At 45.6% G+C, this 16579-nt stretch overlaps 1 protein-coding gene across 2 annotated transcripts in view; it reads right to left on the bottom strand.

The window, feature by feature from the left end:
- Positions 1–9396, bottom strand: part of LOC110539034 (activating signal cointegrator 1 complex subunit 3) — a 142391-nt gene extending 132995 nt beyond the window's left edge. Inside the window, exons 1-5 of one of the 2 annotated variants that reach the window (XM_090193702.1) lie at positions 9289–9396; positions 8527–8673; positions 7191–7341; positions 4358–4551; positions 3811–4209 (exon numbers count right to left, since the gene is read on the bottom strand). In XM_090193702.1, coding sequence (XP_090049828.1) covers positions 3811–4209; positions 4358–4551; positions 7191–7341; positions 8527–8616 — 834 coding nt within the window. In that variant the 5' untranslated portion in view covers positions 8617–8673; positions 9289–9396. Of the gene's footprint in view, positions 1–3810; positions 4210–4357; positions 4552–7190; positions 7342–8526; positions 8674–9252 lie in introns of both variants that reach the window. The other variant, XM_090193693.1, reaches the window with a different exon arrangement.
- Between the last annotated feature and the right edge of the window lie 7183 nt (positions 9397–16579).

Below are 16579 nucleotides of genomic sequence, written 5' to 3'. Positions count from 1 at the left end.
AGTCCGTACGGGAGTTTCAGCGAAGGGACAAGACTAACTACCAATTGGATGTCACAAAATTATCTGTAAACTTCTGTTTCTTACTACAGAAACGATTTCATAACAATCTGAGGTGGTGGGTGTTGAAATGCTTGTGATTTTTGAGGTGGAATGACCCCGGGACTGTGTTGTTATTGTTCTTCTGTTTTTCACCTGCTGCCCGGAGAAAATATATATTTTTTATGGGCACTCATGAATTCTGTCCTTGAAGTTCATTGGATCCTCTCAGCCTAGAAGGAAAGGTGAGGAGGACAGAGGAGTCCACTGGGAGTGAGAGACAGTTTTCCCCTCAGAAGGAAGGAGCTCACAGACCTAACCACCCTGAAGGCTTTTTTTTTTACCTTTAAGCCTGGATGAGGCTGATATATTAGGTGAACTGTAAACCATAGATTGTTCTAGAAAACGCATAGGCTACAACAAGCTTTCAGGAAGACAGGCAACTATCAATGACCACATCACTGGTTATAATACAAATGTTGCATGAGACTGCCATACAAGCAGCACAACCGCATACAGTATGTCTTAGCGCAGTCAAAACTAGGAATATAATTACTCATCAAGCCTATATCCTGGTGCTTTAATGGCGCTACAGCTCTTTTCACAACCACCAAAAACGTACCTTTAAAACCAAGCTCTCTTTCTCAAGCCACTGCTGTTGCAGCAAATGTCATCATTCCAGGGGTACAAATGAGAGGTAATAAAATAAAATAAAAAGCGGGGGTTTATCCTCTGTCACATGTAATGGCACAGACCCTTTAAACATTGCTGTTGAATTTGGAGTCACTCGCAGAGAGGTGCGTGGAGTGCACACACACAAAGGGCACTCCACATCTAAAGATGTCAGTAGGAGAGTTGGCTTCCAAATGTCAGCTACGTGAAGAACATTAGAAGAGAATGTAGACTCAGGTATTAGTAAAACCTACACTGTCTGCCGTGTAGAGAAGGAAAGAGAAAGGGAGGGAAGAAGGACTCAAGGACAGAATGAGACACTGTTCATCTAATTCAGGAGTGAAAGTTATGGATGAAATCTCATTGTCAGATGTCTCAGCATGTGGCCCTACAGGAAGGAGCGTGCGGTGGGCCTACAGGAAGGAGCGTGCGGTGGGCCTACAGGAAGGAGCGTGCGGTGGGCCTACAGGAAGGAGCGTGCGGTGGGCCTACAGGAAGGAGCGTGCGGTGGGCCTACAGGAAGGAGCGTGCGGTGGGCCTACAGGAAGGAGCGTGCGGTGGCCTACAGGAAGGAGCGTGCGGTGGGCCTACAGGAAGGAGCGTGCGGTGGGCCTACAGGAAGGAGCGTGCGGTGGGCCTACAGGAAGGAGCGTGCGGTGGGCCTACAGGAAGGAGCGTGCGGTGGGCCTACAGGAAGGAGCGTGCGGTGGGCCTACAGGAAGGAGCGTGCGGTGGCCTACAGGAGCGTGCGGTGGCCTACAGGAGCGTGCGGTGGCCTACAGGAGCGTGCGGTGGCCTACAGGAGCGTGCGGTGGCCTACAGGAGCGTGCGGTGGCCTACAGGAGCGTGCGGTGGCCTACAGGAGCGTGCGGTGGCCTACAGGAGCGTGCGGTGGCCTACAGGAGCGTGCGGTGGCCTACAGGAGCGTGCGGTGGCCTACAGGAGCGTGCGGTGGCCTACAGGAGCGTGCGGTGGCCTACAGGAGCGTGCGGTGGCCTACAGGAGCGTACGGTGGCCTACAGGAGCGTGGGGTGGCCTACAGGAGCGTGCGGTGGCCTACAGGAGCGTGCGGTGGCCTACAGGAGCGTGCGGTGGCCTACAGGAGCGTGCGGTGGCCTACAGGAGCGTGCGGTGGCCTACAGGAGCGTGCGGTGGCCTACAGGAGCGTGCGGTGGCCTACAGAGGGCACTCTAACCCTGATCTTTAACTGCTAACACACACGCATGCAGACACACACCTCGTTTAGACTAGATGCTGGATGGGGGGGTAGAGGAGAACAAGCAGAACAGAGAGCCACTAATAAATTATATGAATTAAGGTGTGTGGCGACCTTGTGTTTTTGTGGGCTGCAGGGGCGCGAGGGAGAGAGAGAGAACGACTCTAAATTAAGGACCTGTATAAGAGATGGGAGCTCTGCCCAGAGCCTCATCAATTCATCCTCTCCTCTCCTCTGTCAAATCCTGGCATCTCTCCCTCCCCCTCGCTCTCACTCTGTAAGTGTGTTATTTTCTTGTGGAAGAAGTGAACAACATGTCCCAATAACACCATGGTTCAGCACAGACTAAGTGCTGCCTTAATTGCCTGTTGTTGCCCAGTACTTCTAGTCCAGTTCTTCTAGCTAGTCTTGATTCATTGGTAACTGCGCAAATCCTTTCCACATACACTAAACCCAAGGTCTTTCCACCCTCTAAAAACCTGAGAGAATCTCAGACATTAAACATTGGTGTGCATGTCAGGCATACCGCAGCCTTTATCCTGGTGTGTATGTCAGGCATACCGCAGCCTTTATCCTGGTGTGTATGTCAGGCATACCGCAGCCTTTATCCTGGTGTGTATGTCAGGCATACCGCAGCCTTTATCCTGGTGTGTATGTCAGGCATACCGCAGCCTTTATCCTGGTGTGTATGTCAGGCATACCGCAGCCTTTATCCTGGTGTGCATGTCAGGCATACCGCAGCCTTTATCCTGGTGTGTATGTCAGGCATACCGCAGCCTTTATCCTGGTGTGTATGTCAGGCATACCGCAGCCTTTATCCTGGTGTGTATGTCAGGCATACCGCAGCCTTTATCCTGGTGAGTATGTCAGGCATACCGCAGCCTTTATCCTGGTGTGTATGTCAGGCATACCGCAGCCTTTATCCTGGTGAGTATGTCAGGCATACCGCAGCCTTTATCCTGGTGTGTATGTCAGGCATACCGCAGCCTTTATCCTGGTGTGTATGTCAGGCATACCGCAGCCTTTATCCTGGTGTGCATGTCAGGCATACCGCAGCCTTTATCCTGGTGTGTATGTCAGGCATACCGCAGCCTTTATCCTGGTGTGTATGTCAGGCATACCGCAGCCTTTATCCTGGTGTGTATGTCAGGCATACCGCAGCCTTTATCCTGGTGAGTATGTCAGGCATACCGCAGCCTTTATCCTGGTGTGTATGTCAGGCATACCGCAGCCTTTATCCTGGTGAGTATGTCAGGCATACCGCAGCCTTTATCCTGGTGTGTCTGTCAGGCATACTGCAGCCTTTATCCTGGTGTGTATGTCAGGCATACCGCAGCCTTTATCCTGGTGTGTATGTCAGGCATACTGCAGCCTTTATCCTGGTGTGTATGTCAGGCATACCGCAGCCTTTATCCTGGTGTGTCTGTCAGGCATACCGCAGCCTTTATCCTGGTGTGTATGTCAGGCATACTGCAGCCTTTATCCTGGTGTGTATGTCAGGCATACCACAGCCTTTATCCTGGTGTGTCTGTCAGGCATACCGCAGCCTTTATCCTGGTGTGTATGTCAGGCATACTGCAGCCTTCCTAGGTGATGGGGCCTCCCTGGAGAAGCAGTAAGATCTTCCTCCTCTCCTACAAGTTTAAGGTCAACTCTCCAAACTTCATCTTTAGCATGAGACACGCACCACGTCAACCTCACACACCCTGAGCTAAAGGCCAAGGTTGACCTGCCGTGGAGACGAGGTCCAAAGTGAATGTGGTCTGAACCGGGGTTTAAACCCCCAAAGGCCAGCTGGCTAAGTTCAAGGAATAACTGAGGTTTGGGTCGGCACAATAGTGTGAAAAGGGTAAAGGGTAAAGGTGGTGTGAGAGGGTGCTGCTCACCTCATTCTGCAGCTCGTCGTCACTCTTGGTGGAGGCCAGCATCTCAAACAGGGAGGTGCACAGTTCCTCAGGGCTGGAGGAGATCATGTTGCCTCCGTTCAGGTACTTCTCCACCTCCCCTCTCAGGATGGTCCCATCCCCAGAGCTCTGAGCCCCTCCCGGGCTTAGCCTGCCTCCATCCGCCTCTCCCCCATTACCCCTGCGACCTTGGTGGTTGTTGAGGAAGCTGTGGAAGTCCAGGCCTCCACCAGGGGTCTCGTCTTCAGGGCCCCCCGCCCAGGGCAGGGCCTCCTGGGGGTCCAGGGTGTAACAGTCATAGGAGAAGGTGATGTTGCGTCCGAAGGCCGAGCCGCGCTGAGGGGCGCGACAGGAGCTCTGGGAACGAACAAACTCCTCCACCTGTAAAACATGAACAAATAAATAAATAAGGAAAATATGATGGTAGAATAATAAAATACTAGGAAGAAAATGTATAAACCAAAAAGTAACTTTTTTCATATTTTATTTTAAGTAGACCTATATATAGTCAGTATTACAGTTGTCCCACCTGGGACTCTTCCAGAGGGGCCACAGCCCGGGACACAGCAGCACAGGAGGCGTCAGCTGCCGAGGAAGGGAAGGGCCCAAACATCTGCTTGATGGCCCTCGTCTCCTCGTGACCCACATGGTCCTTGTTGTGGAACGTCTCAAACAGGAAGACAGCAGCACTCTCAATGGTGTCCTGGCCATGCTCTGTCCCCACTGCCAGAGACATGGGGAAACAAGAAGATATTTAGTTAGCTAGATACCATCATCATTTATTATTAGGCCAGTTTCTTCAGTCCCACTCTTCAACCAAGGCAATATGGGCTGCCATCAGCATCACAAATATGCTGACACTGATGATGATCATTGTGATTATCAGAAAACCCACTACCATTACTATTACCATTAGTGATACCTAGCTGGCTAGTGGCTACAGCAATGTGACATTTCTAGCTGCACTGCTGTATGTTCCAAGCAGTAAAACGCTAGCATTGTCTAGCCTTGTCTAGCACTGCTCCTCAGAGAAATTAAAGATGGAAAAGAGCACTTCCTAAAAGACACGTGTCCTCTCTCGGTAGCTCATTTAGAGGGAATCAGGACTAATTGTCCAAAAGAGGAGAGGGAGAGAGAGGGGAGAAAGAGAGCGAGCGAAAGATAAAGGGTCATACTTAGAGGCAGAGATACAGATGAAAAGGATTTAAGCCAATTAAAATGGCCTAAAAGCATCTCACTCTCCACTGTGTGTGTCAGGGCACGATGGATGTTTTTCATCTTCATTCTCAGTGGGTTCTGGAGCTTTACTTTATTCTCTACGCTCTAGGTAGAGACAGGCTAAGGGCACATTAAAAAGGACACAAATTGCATGGTCAAGAACCTTTCAAAAATATCCCAAACATATGTTTATTATCGCGGAAGGCTCTCTAGACTTTCAATGATGAAGACAAAAAATAGAGTAGTGGCAAACAGAAAGAAAATAAATTGAACAAAATGGGCTTTTTTTCTCATAAAAATGCGCTTTTATCACAGGGTTTCAAGGAGGTAGGTAGGCAGGCCATAATGCTTCTCTAGGCGAGCTCTTAGACAGCATTTCAAAGTACATATCCTGACTGTACAACATGGTTTCAGTGACCTACTGCATGTCTCGATTGTTAGAATGTACTGTACACTTATTTTCTGACAACATCCTGACATTCTCCACTAAAACACCTCAGCCAAGGAACCTGCATCAAGCTCTATTATCAAGCTCTCTATTATGCATCTTTCAGGGATACTGGCCCTGGCCAGTAAAGGCTCTTGTATGACACCCCCAGGCAGTCAGCCTCTACTAGCTATCCTGAGCTCTTGATCCCCCACATACATGTAGCTGCTGTTAAAACCCCAGGCTTGTTTTTAATTTGTCTTCCCTCGATTCCTTGTGTCCTCTCTCCTCATCACCTTCTCAAAACACGTTCCTCTGGGGCCTCCTGAGTGGCGCAGTGGTCTAGGGGACTGCATCGCAGTGCCACCAGAGACCCTGGGTCTGAGCCCAGGCTCTGTCGCAGCCGGCCGCGACCGGGAGGTCCATAGGGCGATGTACAATTGGCCTAGCGTCGTCTGGGTTAGGGAGGGTTTGGCCGGTAGGGAAATTCTTGTCTCATCGCGCACTAGTGACTCCTGTGGCAGGCCGAGCACAGTGCACGCTAACCAGGTCGCCAGGTGCACAGTGTTTCCTCCGACACATTGGTGCGGCTGGCTTCCGGGTTGGATGCGCGCTGTGTTAAGAAGCAGTGCGGCTTGGTTGGGTTGTGTTTCGGAGGATGCATGGCTTTCGACCTTCGTCTCTCCCGAGCCCGTACAGGAGTTGTAGCGATGAGGCAAGATAGTAACTACTAACAATTGGATACTACAAAATTGTGGGGAAAGGGGGGGTAAGATTCAAACACAAAAAATTAAATAATATACATTTTAAAAACACGTTCCATGCGTTTTGAGGTGAGGGGACGTGAGGAATCGAGGAGAGAGGACGTGAGAAATCGAGGAGAGACAAATTGAGGGAGCCTCAAAGATGCCTTCTCGTGTGTCCTGCAGGGCCTCAGTCTCTTCCTGTACACTACAGAGGTGCTCCGCCCGGGGGTTAGGGGGACAGAGGGATGTGTGTGTGTGTGAGAGAGATCCCCCCACATCCCCCAACAGGCAGTATCAGAATAGTAATAAGAGCAGTAGGAGTTGGCCGTGTGTTGCACCACTGTACGACTTCTGGAAGAGTTGTGGGGGATTTGCATCTAATCTAATTATAAGTCATATCAGGAAATCTGAATGCCGTTGTGGGGCGGTCCCTGCGGTTCCTTTTGGTGGAGCAAGCTCTCCATAGGAGGTTGAATCCCAACAGTGGAGGGGAGGCTCAGTGCTTTGTCTTGAGGCTAAACACTAGAGGACGATTGCACATTTTGACGGCGAGGAAATATAATACATTTAAGTGCGGCCCTTCGGACCTCGGTGAAGACCAAATGCGGCCCTCGAGGCAAAATTAGTTTGACACCCCTGGCTTAGTGTATATCATCCAAGCCAATGAGTTGATTACCTATCACCTATCAGTGTTTAACATATATTAATTATTGGTGGCGCCCCATGGAATGGACAACCCCATGATTCAGCCCATTTAAAGCCGCCATGCAACATAAGCTGGTCTAAAGGTTCTAATTCTTTAAAAGGGAAAATTTCATTTCAGATGGTGTCTACAAAACAACAACTGTCTTTGCCACTGCTTGGAATAGTTCTAGGGAAAACACTGTCTATTCACCCTCACAGATAACATAACATTAAAATGGTGATCTATGACTGAAAGTGCATCCCTGCCAGTCAAGCGAGTTGATTACCTATCTGCTTGGCAGCCTGTAGGATGCTCTTCAGCTCCTGTGCTGCAGCCTGCTGCTCTGCCTTCTCCAAGTGCTGAGTGAAAAACTGGACTATCTTCTGCCATGTCAGGCCCTCTCTGGAGAACAGCTCCTGCCTCTTCAGACGCTTGGTCTAACATAAGACAAACAGACAGCAAGGGGATAAAGTTACAGATTTATCATGAAACTACATAGTCTGATATTGGATGCACAGTGACCTCTCTCTGCATATCCCTCTATATCACACACAAACACACAGCAGAGGGTAATTCTAAGTCCTTTTCATAACTCAAAGACATAGCATATGCTGCTGCACTAAGTTCCTTGCATAGCGAGCGACTTTGAAATAAGCCTTTCCTTTAGCATTGGGTATTAATGCTCATCAGGTCAGGGGGTTCAGTGCAAGGAGGGCCGGCAGCAGTATTAACACCATGCCTTTATTACAATCAGCACTTCCATGTCCTCTAGAACTAAAGAATTTTAACTGATAGTCTCCCAGCGACCCTCATTAGTCCCTCTTTTCGCCCAAGCAGCAGTTTTCACACTGTGGAGGATTTAGCACTGGGAGAACAGGGCAAGAGGTGGTGGTCTGAGGACCAGGCCCAATTTCCTCCTAAGCAGAGTATCTCAATACACACCAACAACTTAACAAGCCCCCGATCAGAATGAGAGAGGAGAAAATAGGGGAATAGAGGCAGAGGCAAAGATTAGAATATATTGTGAAATGGGAGAGAGAGAGCGGATTAAAGAAGATAACAGGAAAAGAGAGGTAACATGGTAAATGGGAGAAAGCAATATCAAGGAGGGAAGTGAGGAGGGAAGTGAGTGAGTGAAAAAGCACTACAAGTAGCCTGTGTTCACAACAGTCCAAAGCATCCTCCTCAATTAGCTTAATTCACATACGTAATCAGCTCCACCTCCCTGTTATAATAAAGCAGGGCGGTGAATTTCTAGGGACCTCAAGATGCGATATCACAATACTACGGTGCCAATATGATATGTATTGTGAATCGATACTGTGATTTTATCGCGATTCAATGTTACAAACCTATTTCTCACCCAATGTCTTCTGCAGAGGTTCAAGAGAGAGCAATGAGAAAACGAGTTTTGATCATGGGCATAAGTGATGAAAACAAATTGGCTCCATATTTAAAAAGAAGATAGATAAGCTTTGAAGGAAAAATACTGGAGTTTTGGTGCTGGCACAGCCAGACTAGGGATAAAATAACATTGCGATATTGTTAAATTGCGATAGTGTCCATTCACAAAGGTTAGTCAGATATGGTCTATAATGTAACTTGCTTTGGGTTAGCCTTACCTTCAGATCATATACTTCTTCAGTGAAGTCTTCCTGCTTGCTGACAGTAGAGAAGGAGCGCAGGGCGCCGGTGAGCCGGGGTGGAGACATTGGTTGCCTACCACTCTGTGGTCCATAAGATTCTACCAAACACAGTATATTTCTGATCTGAAAGTTTAAAAAAATATATTCACATTTAGGGTATAAAATCAAATAGCGGAGTAAACAAAACAATACATTTTCCCTCACCACCAACAAAGAGACTTGATGTGTTTTCAATTGGAAGATAAGGTTACGTAGATGCTGTCATAACTGAAGGGTTGGGCAAACAATTTAGGTAACATAGCTAAATGCTTGGTCTGACAGCCTGTCAACTCCATTGACAGCTAGCTAACGTTATCTAACTCTGGCTAGCATCATAAATTAGTTAGCTAGCTCAGCTGACAATGCATGTCGTGGCTAACAATAATACAGCCACTTGCCAAAACGAGTCTTTGAAAGAAATGCTGTAATTTCAATGTCAACAACGTGACTTTGTAGACATGAATAGAATAGTTAACATGAGCTAACTAGCTAGCTTAGCACAGATGGAGGGAGACCAAATGGAGAAACTTGCGTTAGCTAACAGCTAACGTTAGCTGCTCAATTTAACACGTCTCCCGATACAATGCAATGGCCACAAATGCAGGGCAGTGTGGTACTTGTCATCATAATAATACGAACAAAGAGTGTGTGGATAAATTGTACCTGTACTCGTAACGACAGCAAGGACTTAATACTCACGTTTCTACACTTTCAGAAGCGTTTACGTCAAATGGTCGTCAAAGGTGGAGTAGTGGGTATTGTAGTACATTTATGGATACTTGTAGGCCTCTAGACATGGAAAGGACTACAATATCCATATTAATCGATACAAGAAGCAAGGCATCAGTAATCGATTTGTGAGAGAGAAATCAGCTAACTACAGGTATTTATGACAATTATATTTGCCTACAGTATCATCAAAGATACTGATAACTAACTCCTTTAATTTGTAAAAATATTATTTTCACAGGTATAATTTTTGAGGGTATGAAACGGGTCCCTTCGTGGAAAGGTTTGGGAACCCCTGGAGTAGGGAGATAATAGAAGAATGTGTTAGCTTTCTGACTATGAGTTTATTAATCAGTGATGAGAACTGGTCTGTGGGTCAAAGGTTGGCAAATAAGCCGCGTTCAGGTGTTAGTCATAACTAGGAAACTGACATTTCTGACTTGCTGACTGGTTGTAGGAAAAGTTTCCTTGTTCCAGCTAGCAAAATGACCTCTGTGGTAAACACAGATTTAGGAGATCCTATATGCTTTGTTCTATGAGAAATATTAATCAGCTAACGTAACTTTTGTGAATTTTGAATCATTTACAGTATGTAATCAAAACAAGCACATACAAGCACATAAGGCTTTATAATTCATAAAGTTAATGTTAATTGCCTGACAATCTTTTATTTTATTTATTTATTTCACCTTTATTTAACCAGGTAGGCTAGTTGAGAACAAGTATCATTTGCAACTGGGACCTGGCCAAGATAAAGCAAAGCAGTTCGACACATACAACAACACAGAGTTACACATGGAATAAACAAACATACAGTCAATAATACAGTAGAACAAAAGAAAACAAAAATTATATATACTGTGAGTGCAAATGAGGTAAATTAAGGAAATAAATAGGCCATGGTGGCGAAGTAATTACAATATAGCAATTAAACACTGGAATGGTAGATCGGCAGAAGATTAATGTGCAGGTAGAGATACTGGGGTGCAAAGGAGCAAAATAAATAAATAAATACCAGTATGGGGATGAGGTAGGTAGATAGATGGGCTGTTTACAGATAGGCTATTTACAGGTGCAGTGATCTGTAAACTGCTCTGACAGCTGGTGCTTAAAGCTAGTGAGGGAGATGTGAGTCTCCAGCTTCAGAGATTTTTGCAATTCGTTCCAGTCATGGGCAGGAGAGAACTGGAAGGAAAGTCGACCAAAGGAGCAATTGGCTTTGGGGGTTACCAGTGAGATATACCTGCTGGAGCGCGTGCTACGAGTGGGTGCTGCTATGGTGACCAGTGAGCTGAGATAAGGCGGGGCTTTACCTAGCAGACACTTGTAGATAACCTGCAGCCAGTGGGTTTGGCGACGAGTATGAAGCGAGGGCCAACCAACGAGAGCGTACAGGTCGCAATGGTGGGTAGTGTATGGGGTTTTCGTGACAAAACGGATGGCACTGTGATAGACTGCATCCCGTTTGTTTAGTAGAGTGTTGGAGGCTATTTTATAGATGACATCACCAAAGTCGAGGATCGGTAGGATGGTCAGTTTTACGAGGGTATGTTTGGCAGCATGAGTGAAGGATGCTTTGTTGCGATATAGGAAGCCGATTCTAGATGTAATTTTGGATTGGAGTGTCTAACCAGACACCCAGGTATTTGTAGTTGTCCACGTATTCTAAATCAGAGCCTTCCAGAGTAGTGATGCTGGACGGGCGAGCAGGTGCGGGCAGCGATCGATTGAAAAGCATGCATTTAGTTTTACTTCAATCTCATACAACAAAACGTATAAAATCACCTAAACCGGTGTTAAAGATATTCTCCTGTACTTGTGTATACTTTTTAGCCAGTAGTTCTGAAAGTAGTGTCCACGAGCCAAAAGTGGTCCCTGAAAAGGGTGTACTATGTCACAAATGTGCAGATATGTGCACCACTTCATTACTCTCTCTTTCGCTCTACTGTGCGTGCCACTTGCCAGATGTCACTCAAATGGTGAAGGGCTGAAACTCAAATTGCTAAGGGGCTGGCCCACGTAGGGGTAAATGTAGGAAAAATGGCGTCACACAGCTTCCAGATAAAAAGTTGCTTTCAAACTAGGGATTCTGTGGCTAATTGAGGTGAAACAGTAATTCTGCTCAAAGATTAGGACTACAAGCTGGTGAGCTCTATTAAGGCCCAGCAGTAGGCTACTTCTACAGTTAAATGGGATACATTCCAAACTGCTCATAATTCTGCTCATAAATTCCCCCATACTTGGTTTAAACCCTGGTGGGACATAGGCCTACTTCGAAGTGAGTTCAATGGAGATAATAAACAATCTTGTTTCAATGTTTCACTGTATTAAAAATATAATTGTTTTTCTTATAAATAGTTGATGTAGGCCTAAATACATGTAATAACAAGACAACAGTGAACATGTTGCTTCCACATGAATAATGCAGCAAAAATGTCTAAAATCCTGTTTTGCTTTGTCATTATGGGGTATTATGTGTAGATAGATAAGGGAAAAAACTATTTAAGACATTTTAGAATAAGGCTGTAACGTAACAACATGTGGAACAAGTCAAGGGGTCTGAATACTTTCCAAATGCACTGTAAGTAGGACACGTGACATCCCGGCAACTTTGTAAAAAAAAAAACCTTTATATCGAAGTTGTCTCAAGATGGCTATGCATATTCACGACATGAGATGAGTACCCTAGTATCTCTCTCTATTGAATACAGGTGCTTGATGTCAACAACCGTTATCTTATCCACCAACCCAAAGAGAGGAATAGGCGGGAGCTTTCTTGTCAGGATATCCATAATCTTTGGTGTAAACGGTGTGACTAGCTAGTTAGCAGTGCACGCAAGTAGTGTTTCAATTGGTGATGTCATTCCCTCTGAGACCTTGAAGAAGTCGTTTTCATTGCTCTGCAAGGGCCATGGCTTTTGTGGAATGAGAGGTAACGATGCTTCGTGGGAGGTAGTTGATGATGTGTTCAGAGGGATCCTGGTTCAAACCCAGGTTGGGACAAGGAGAGGGACCGAAAGCCATATGTCATATTGTGTAGAGAGAGGAACATTAGGCTTAGTTAATTCATTACTTAGGAATAGGTGCCTGTGCATGCTTCGGCGTTTCTTCTCTACAGGGCATGGATTAGCCCTTGATCATGACTCCCAATTACATTACACATAAGAGTCGTTGGACGAAGATGTCTTCTGTACTGGGAGTTTTGTTATTAAGAGCCCAGATGCTCAATCTGAACATTAACACGCGTCACTTGCAGTACGGTTTTGGAAGCATTATCTTATCTTTCATGTCAGTGAGAAATCATTTTCAAAAAACTAAAGTTTCAATTGTTACACATCTTGATGGGTTGGTGCCAGTGGTCCCACACAGTCATACAGTGCCTTGCGAAAGTATTCGGCCCCCTTGAACTTTGTGACCTTTTGCCACATTTCAGGCTTCAAACATACATTTAAAAAAAATGTATATTTTTAATAAAAAATAATTTTTGTATCCAAATCCGGCTTTAAACTTCTTCACAAGAGTATCTCGGACCTGCCTGGTGTGTTCCTTGTTCTTCATGATGCTCTCTGCGCTTTTGACGGACCTCTGAGACTATCACAGGGCAGGTGCATTTATACGGAGACTTGATTACACACAGGTGGATTGTATTTATCATCATTAGTCATTTAGGTCAACATTGGATCATTCAGAGATCCTCACTGAACTTCTGGAGAGAGTTTGCTGCATTGAAAGTAAAGGGGCTGAATAATTTTGCACGCCCAATTTGTCAGTTTTTGATTTGTTAAAAAAGTTTGAAATATCCAATAAATGTCGTTCCACTTCATGTGTCCCACTTGTTGTTGATTCTTCACAAAAAAATACAGTTTTATATCTTTATGTTTGAAGCCTGAAATGTGGCAAAAGGTCGCAAAGTTCAAGGGGGACGAATACTTTCGCAAGACACTGTATCTCATTGTTACAGCGCTTGTTTACGGCAAAGAGTCGGGAGACCACGTGTGCTAATTAGCTATCTAGCATGCTCCAAACAGCTGCGTAAGCTGTATAGTGTCTTTACATAAAATCGTAATTTTTCTCATGAATTCTACAAATGCCACATAGGCCTGCTAAATAAAGTTTACCAATCAATATGGCAGGGTCAGGCTGCTAAAATGACAGATTGTGCCACAGGCCTACATGTGTTTCCAACAAATAAGCCTCAGGGTCAACACTGCATCTCATCTCAGGCCTATCTGCCTGATTGGATCACATAATTGGATCCTAATTGATCACTTAATGGTCTAATCAAACTTGCCTTAAATTGTGTTAACTTGTCTTTACATACATATTAATTTACTGTGAGGGTTAATAATATCAATGTGACCTACATTAATAGTAGCAAAGTTATGTAGGCCTTGAGAAAGGCCCAAGCCTTTATTATTTAATTCAGTTACTACAGGAACCGTATGAGATGTGATATTCCTTACTGGTAGCTGTGGTGATATTTGATGTTAATTTGATAATGTCACGCCTCATGCCATCTGCTGTCAAACTGGGCCAAAACAGAGGCAGCATGTTGCAGCCAATAGGATGGGGCTATTTGTCTGTCTGGGCACATAACGGGTTTGGTCCAGCAATGAAAATCATATGCTAAATTATACCCCTATTATCCATCCCGCTATGTTATGGAAGATCTCTGAGGGCATTTAAAATGAAAAGATATGCTAAATATTCATAATCTGGTCACATTTAATGCAACATTGTAGCCTGTTAATGTATATTGTTTGATGTGTGTTTAAAGTAATGGTAATCTTTGTCCGGCGGGTCATTGAGGAATATGCCTGGGAAGGGTCAGGCTACAGGGGACTCACACATTCTAATCTCTCCTTAACTTTGGATATGAACCAGTCTTATCCATTGAACATAGCTCATCCTAATTCTAAGCACAGATTTATAAACTGGACCCATTCATTACTGTAGGATACTGTATTTGTTGGGAGGTCTGGCTGTTTCAGCTGGATTGGTGATGGACTTTCACATGGTGATGATGAGAAGGAGGATGGGGTTAAACGCAGGGACTCCTCAGATTAAGTCAAAGAGTGTAGGATAACTGTTAAAGACTGTACATAAATACTGGGAATGCTTTGGAGAGGGGCGACGTCTGTTTCATACACCCAACCCCTTAATAGGGTTACGTCCCCTGAAAGCTTTTTCTTTAGGTTTTCAGTGCCACACAGCAGTAAAACTCATCTTCCTCTGTCCCTTGACATGTGTTTTGTGAATCACCCGGCCTCCACACACCTCTGTCATTCTGAAACTGTCCTCTTCTAACCCACCCATGAAGGTAGCTCATCTGATTCATCCCATTTGACTCCTCTCCTCTCCTCTCCTCTCCTCTCCTCTCCTCTCCTCTCCTCTCCTCCCCACACACACTGATAACATATCCTCCAGTCGAGGCTACGGGGCATGGATTGTACAGTTTGAGTTTTATTAGTATGACGTTATCATGAGTGGTGTCATCCCATATCTAGCTGTATTTAACACTAACCTAATTCCAAGTGAGAGTTATCAAGCTCTTGACCTTACCATGGGCAAAGGCATCTGAAACAATAGTAGCAAAACTGCAGAGGAAACTATGCAAATGATGTATTAGAAACAGAGACCGTCAAACAAAATTCAAACCCATTATTTGGCAAGCTTCAAAGTGAGAATCACACAGTTTCAACCAATTTATTTATGATTTTAAACTACATATTAACTAGTAATTAACTGTATGTAATCTCAAATCAAATCAGTGAAATGCTTACTTACAAGCCCTTAACCAACAATGCAGTTTTAAGAAAAATACCAACAAAAATAAATAAATAAAAGTAACAAATGATTAAAGAGCAACAGTAAAATAACAATAGCGAGGCTATATACAGGGTCTACCGGTACAGAGTCAATGTGTGGGTGCACCGGTTGGTCGAGGTAATTGAGGTAATATGTACATGTAGGTAGAGTTATTTAAGTGACTATGCATAGATAATAACAGAGAGTAGCAGCAGTGTGAAAGGGGGAGGGAGGGCAATGTAAACAGTCTGGGTAGCCATTTGATTAGATGTTCAGGAGTCTTATGGCTTGGGGGTAGAAGCTGTTTAGAAGCCTCTAGGACCTAGACTTGGCGCTCCGGGTACAGCTTGCCGTGCGGTAGCAGAGAGAACAGTCTATGACTAGGGTGGCTAGAGTCTTTGACAATATTTAGGGCCTTCCTCTGACACCGCTTGTATATAGAGGTCCTGGATGGCAGGACCTTGGCCCCAGTGATGTACTGGGCCGTATGAACTACCCTCTGTAGTGCCTTGCGGTTGGAGGCTGACCAGTTGCCATACCAGGCAGTGATGCAACCCGTCAGAATGCTCTCGATGGTGCAGCTGTAGAACCTTTTGAGGATCTGAGGACCCCTGTTAGTTTGTTGGTGATGTGAATGCCAAGGAACTTGAACCTCTCAACCTGCTCCATTACTGCACCGTCGATGAGAATTGGGGTGTGCTCGGCCCTCCTTTTCCTGTAGTCCACAATCATCTCCTTTGTCCTGATCACGTTGAGGGAGAGGTTGTTGTCCTTGCACCACACGGTCAGGTGTCTGACCTCCTCCCTATAGGCTGTCTCGTTGTTGTCGGTGATCAGGCCTACCACTGTTGTGTTATCGGTAAACTCAATGATGTTGTTGGAGTCGTGTCTGACCGTGCAGTCATGAGTGAACAGGGAGTACAGGAGGGGACTGAGCAGGCACCCCTGAGGGGCCCCCGTGTTGAGGATCAGCGTGGCGGATATGTTGTTAGCTACCCTTACCACCTGGGGGCGGCCCGTCAGGAAGTCCAGGATCCAGTTGCAAAGGGAGGTGTTTAGTCCCAGGGTCCTTAGCTTGGTGATGAGCTTTGAGGGCACTATGGTGTTGAATGCTGAGCTGTAGTCAATGATTAGTATTCTCACGTAGGTGTTTCTTTTGTCCAGGTGTGAAAGGGCAGTGTGGAATGCAATAGAGATTGCATCATATGTGGATCTGTTGGGGCGGTATGCAAATTGTGTGGGTCTAGGGTTTCTGGGATAATGGTGTTGATGTGAGCCATGACCAGCCTTTCAAAGCACTTCATGGCTACAGACGTGAGTGCTACGGGTCAGTAGTCATTTAGGCAGGTTACCTTCCTTGGGCACAGGGACTATGGTGGTCTGCTTGAAACATGTTGGTATTACAGACTCAGACAGGGAAAGGTTGAACATGTCAGTAAAGACACCTGCCAGT

Source organism: Oncorhynchus mykiss, chromosome 2 (genome assembly GCF_057628025.1).
Source record: "Oncorhynchus mykiss isolate SJ-2025 chromosome 2, ASM5762802v1, whole genome shotgun sequence".
Classification (NCBI taxonomy): Eukaryota; Metazoa; Chordata; class Actinopteri; order Salmoniformes; family Salmonidae; genus Oncorhynchus; species Oncorhynchus mykiss.
The sequence above is the reverse complement of the archived record's forward strand: the minus strand, read 5'-3'. Positions and strand labels throughout refer to the sequence as shown.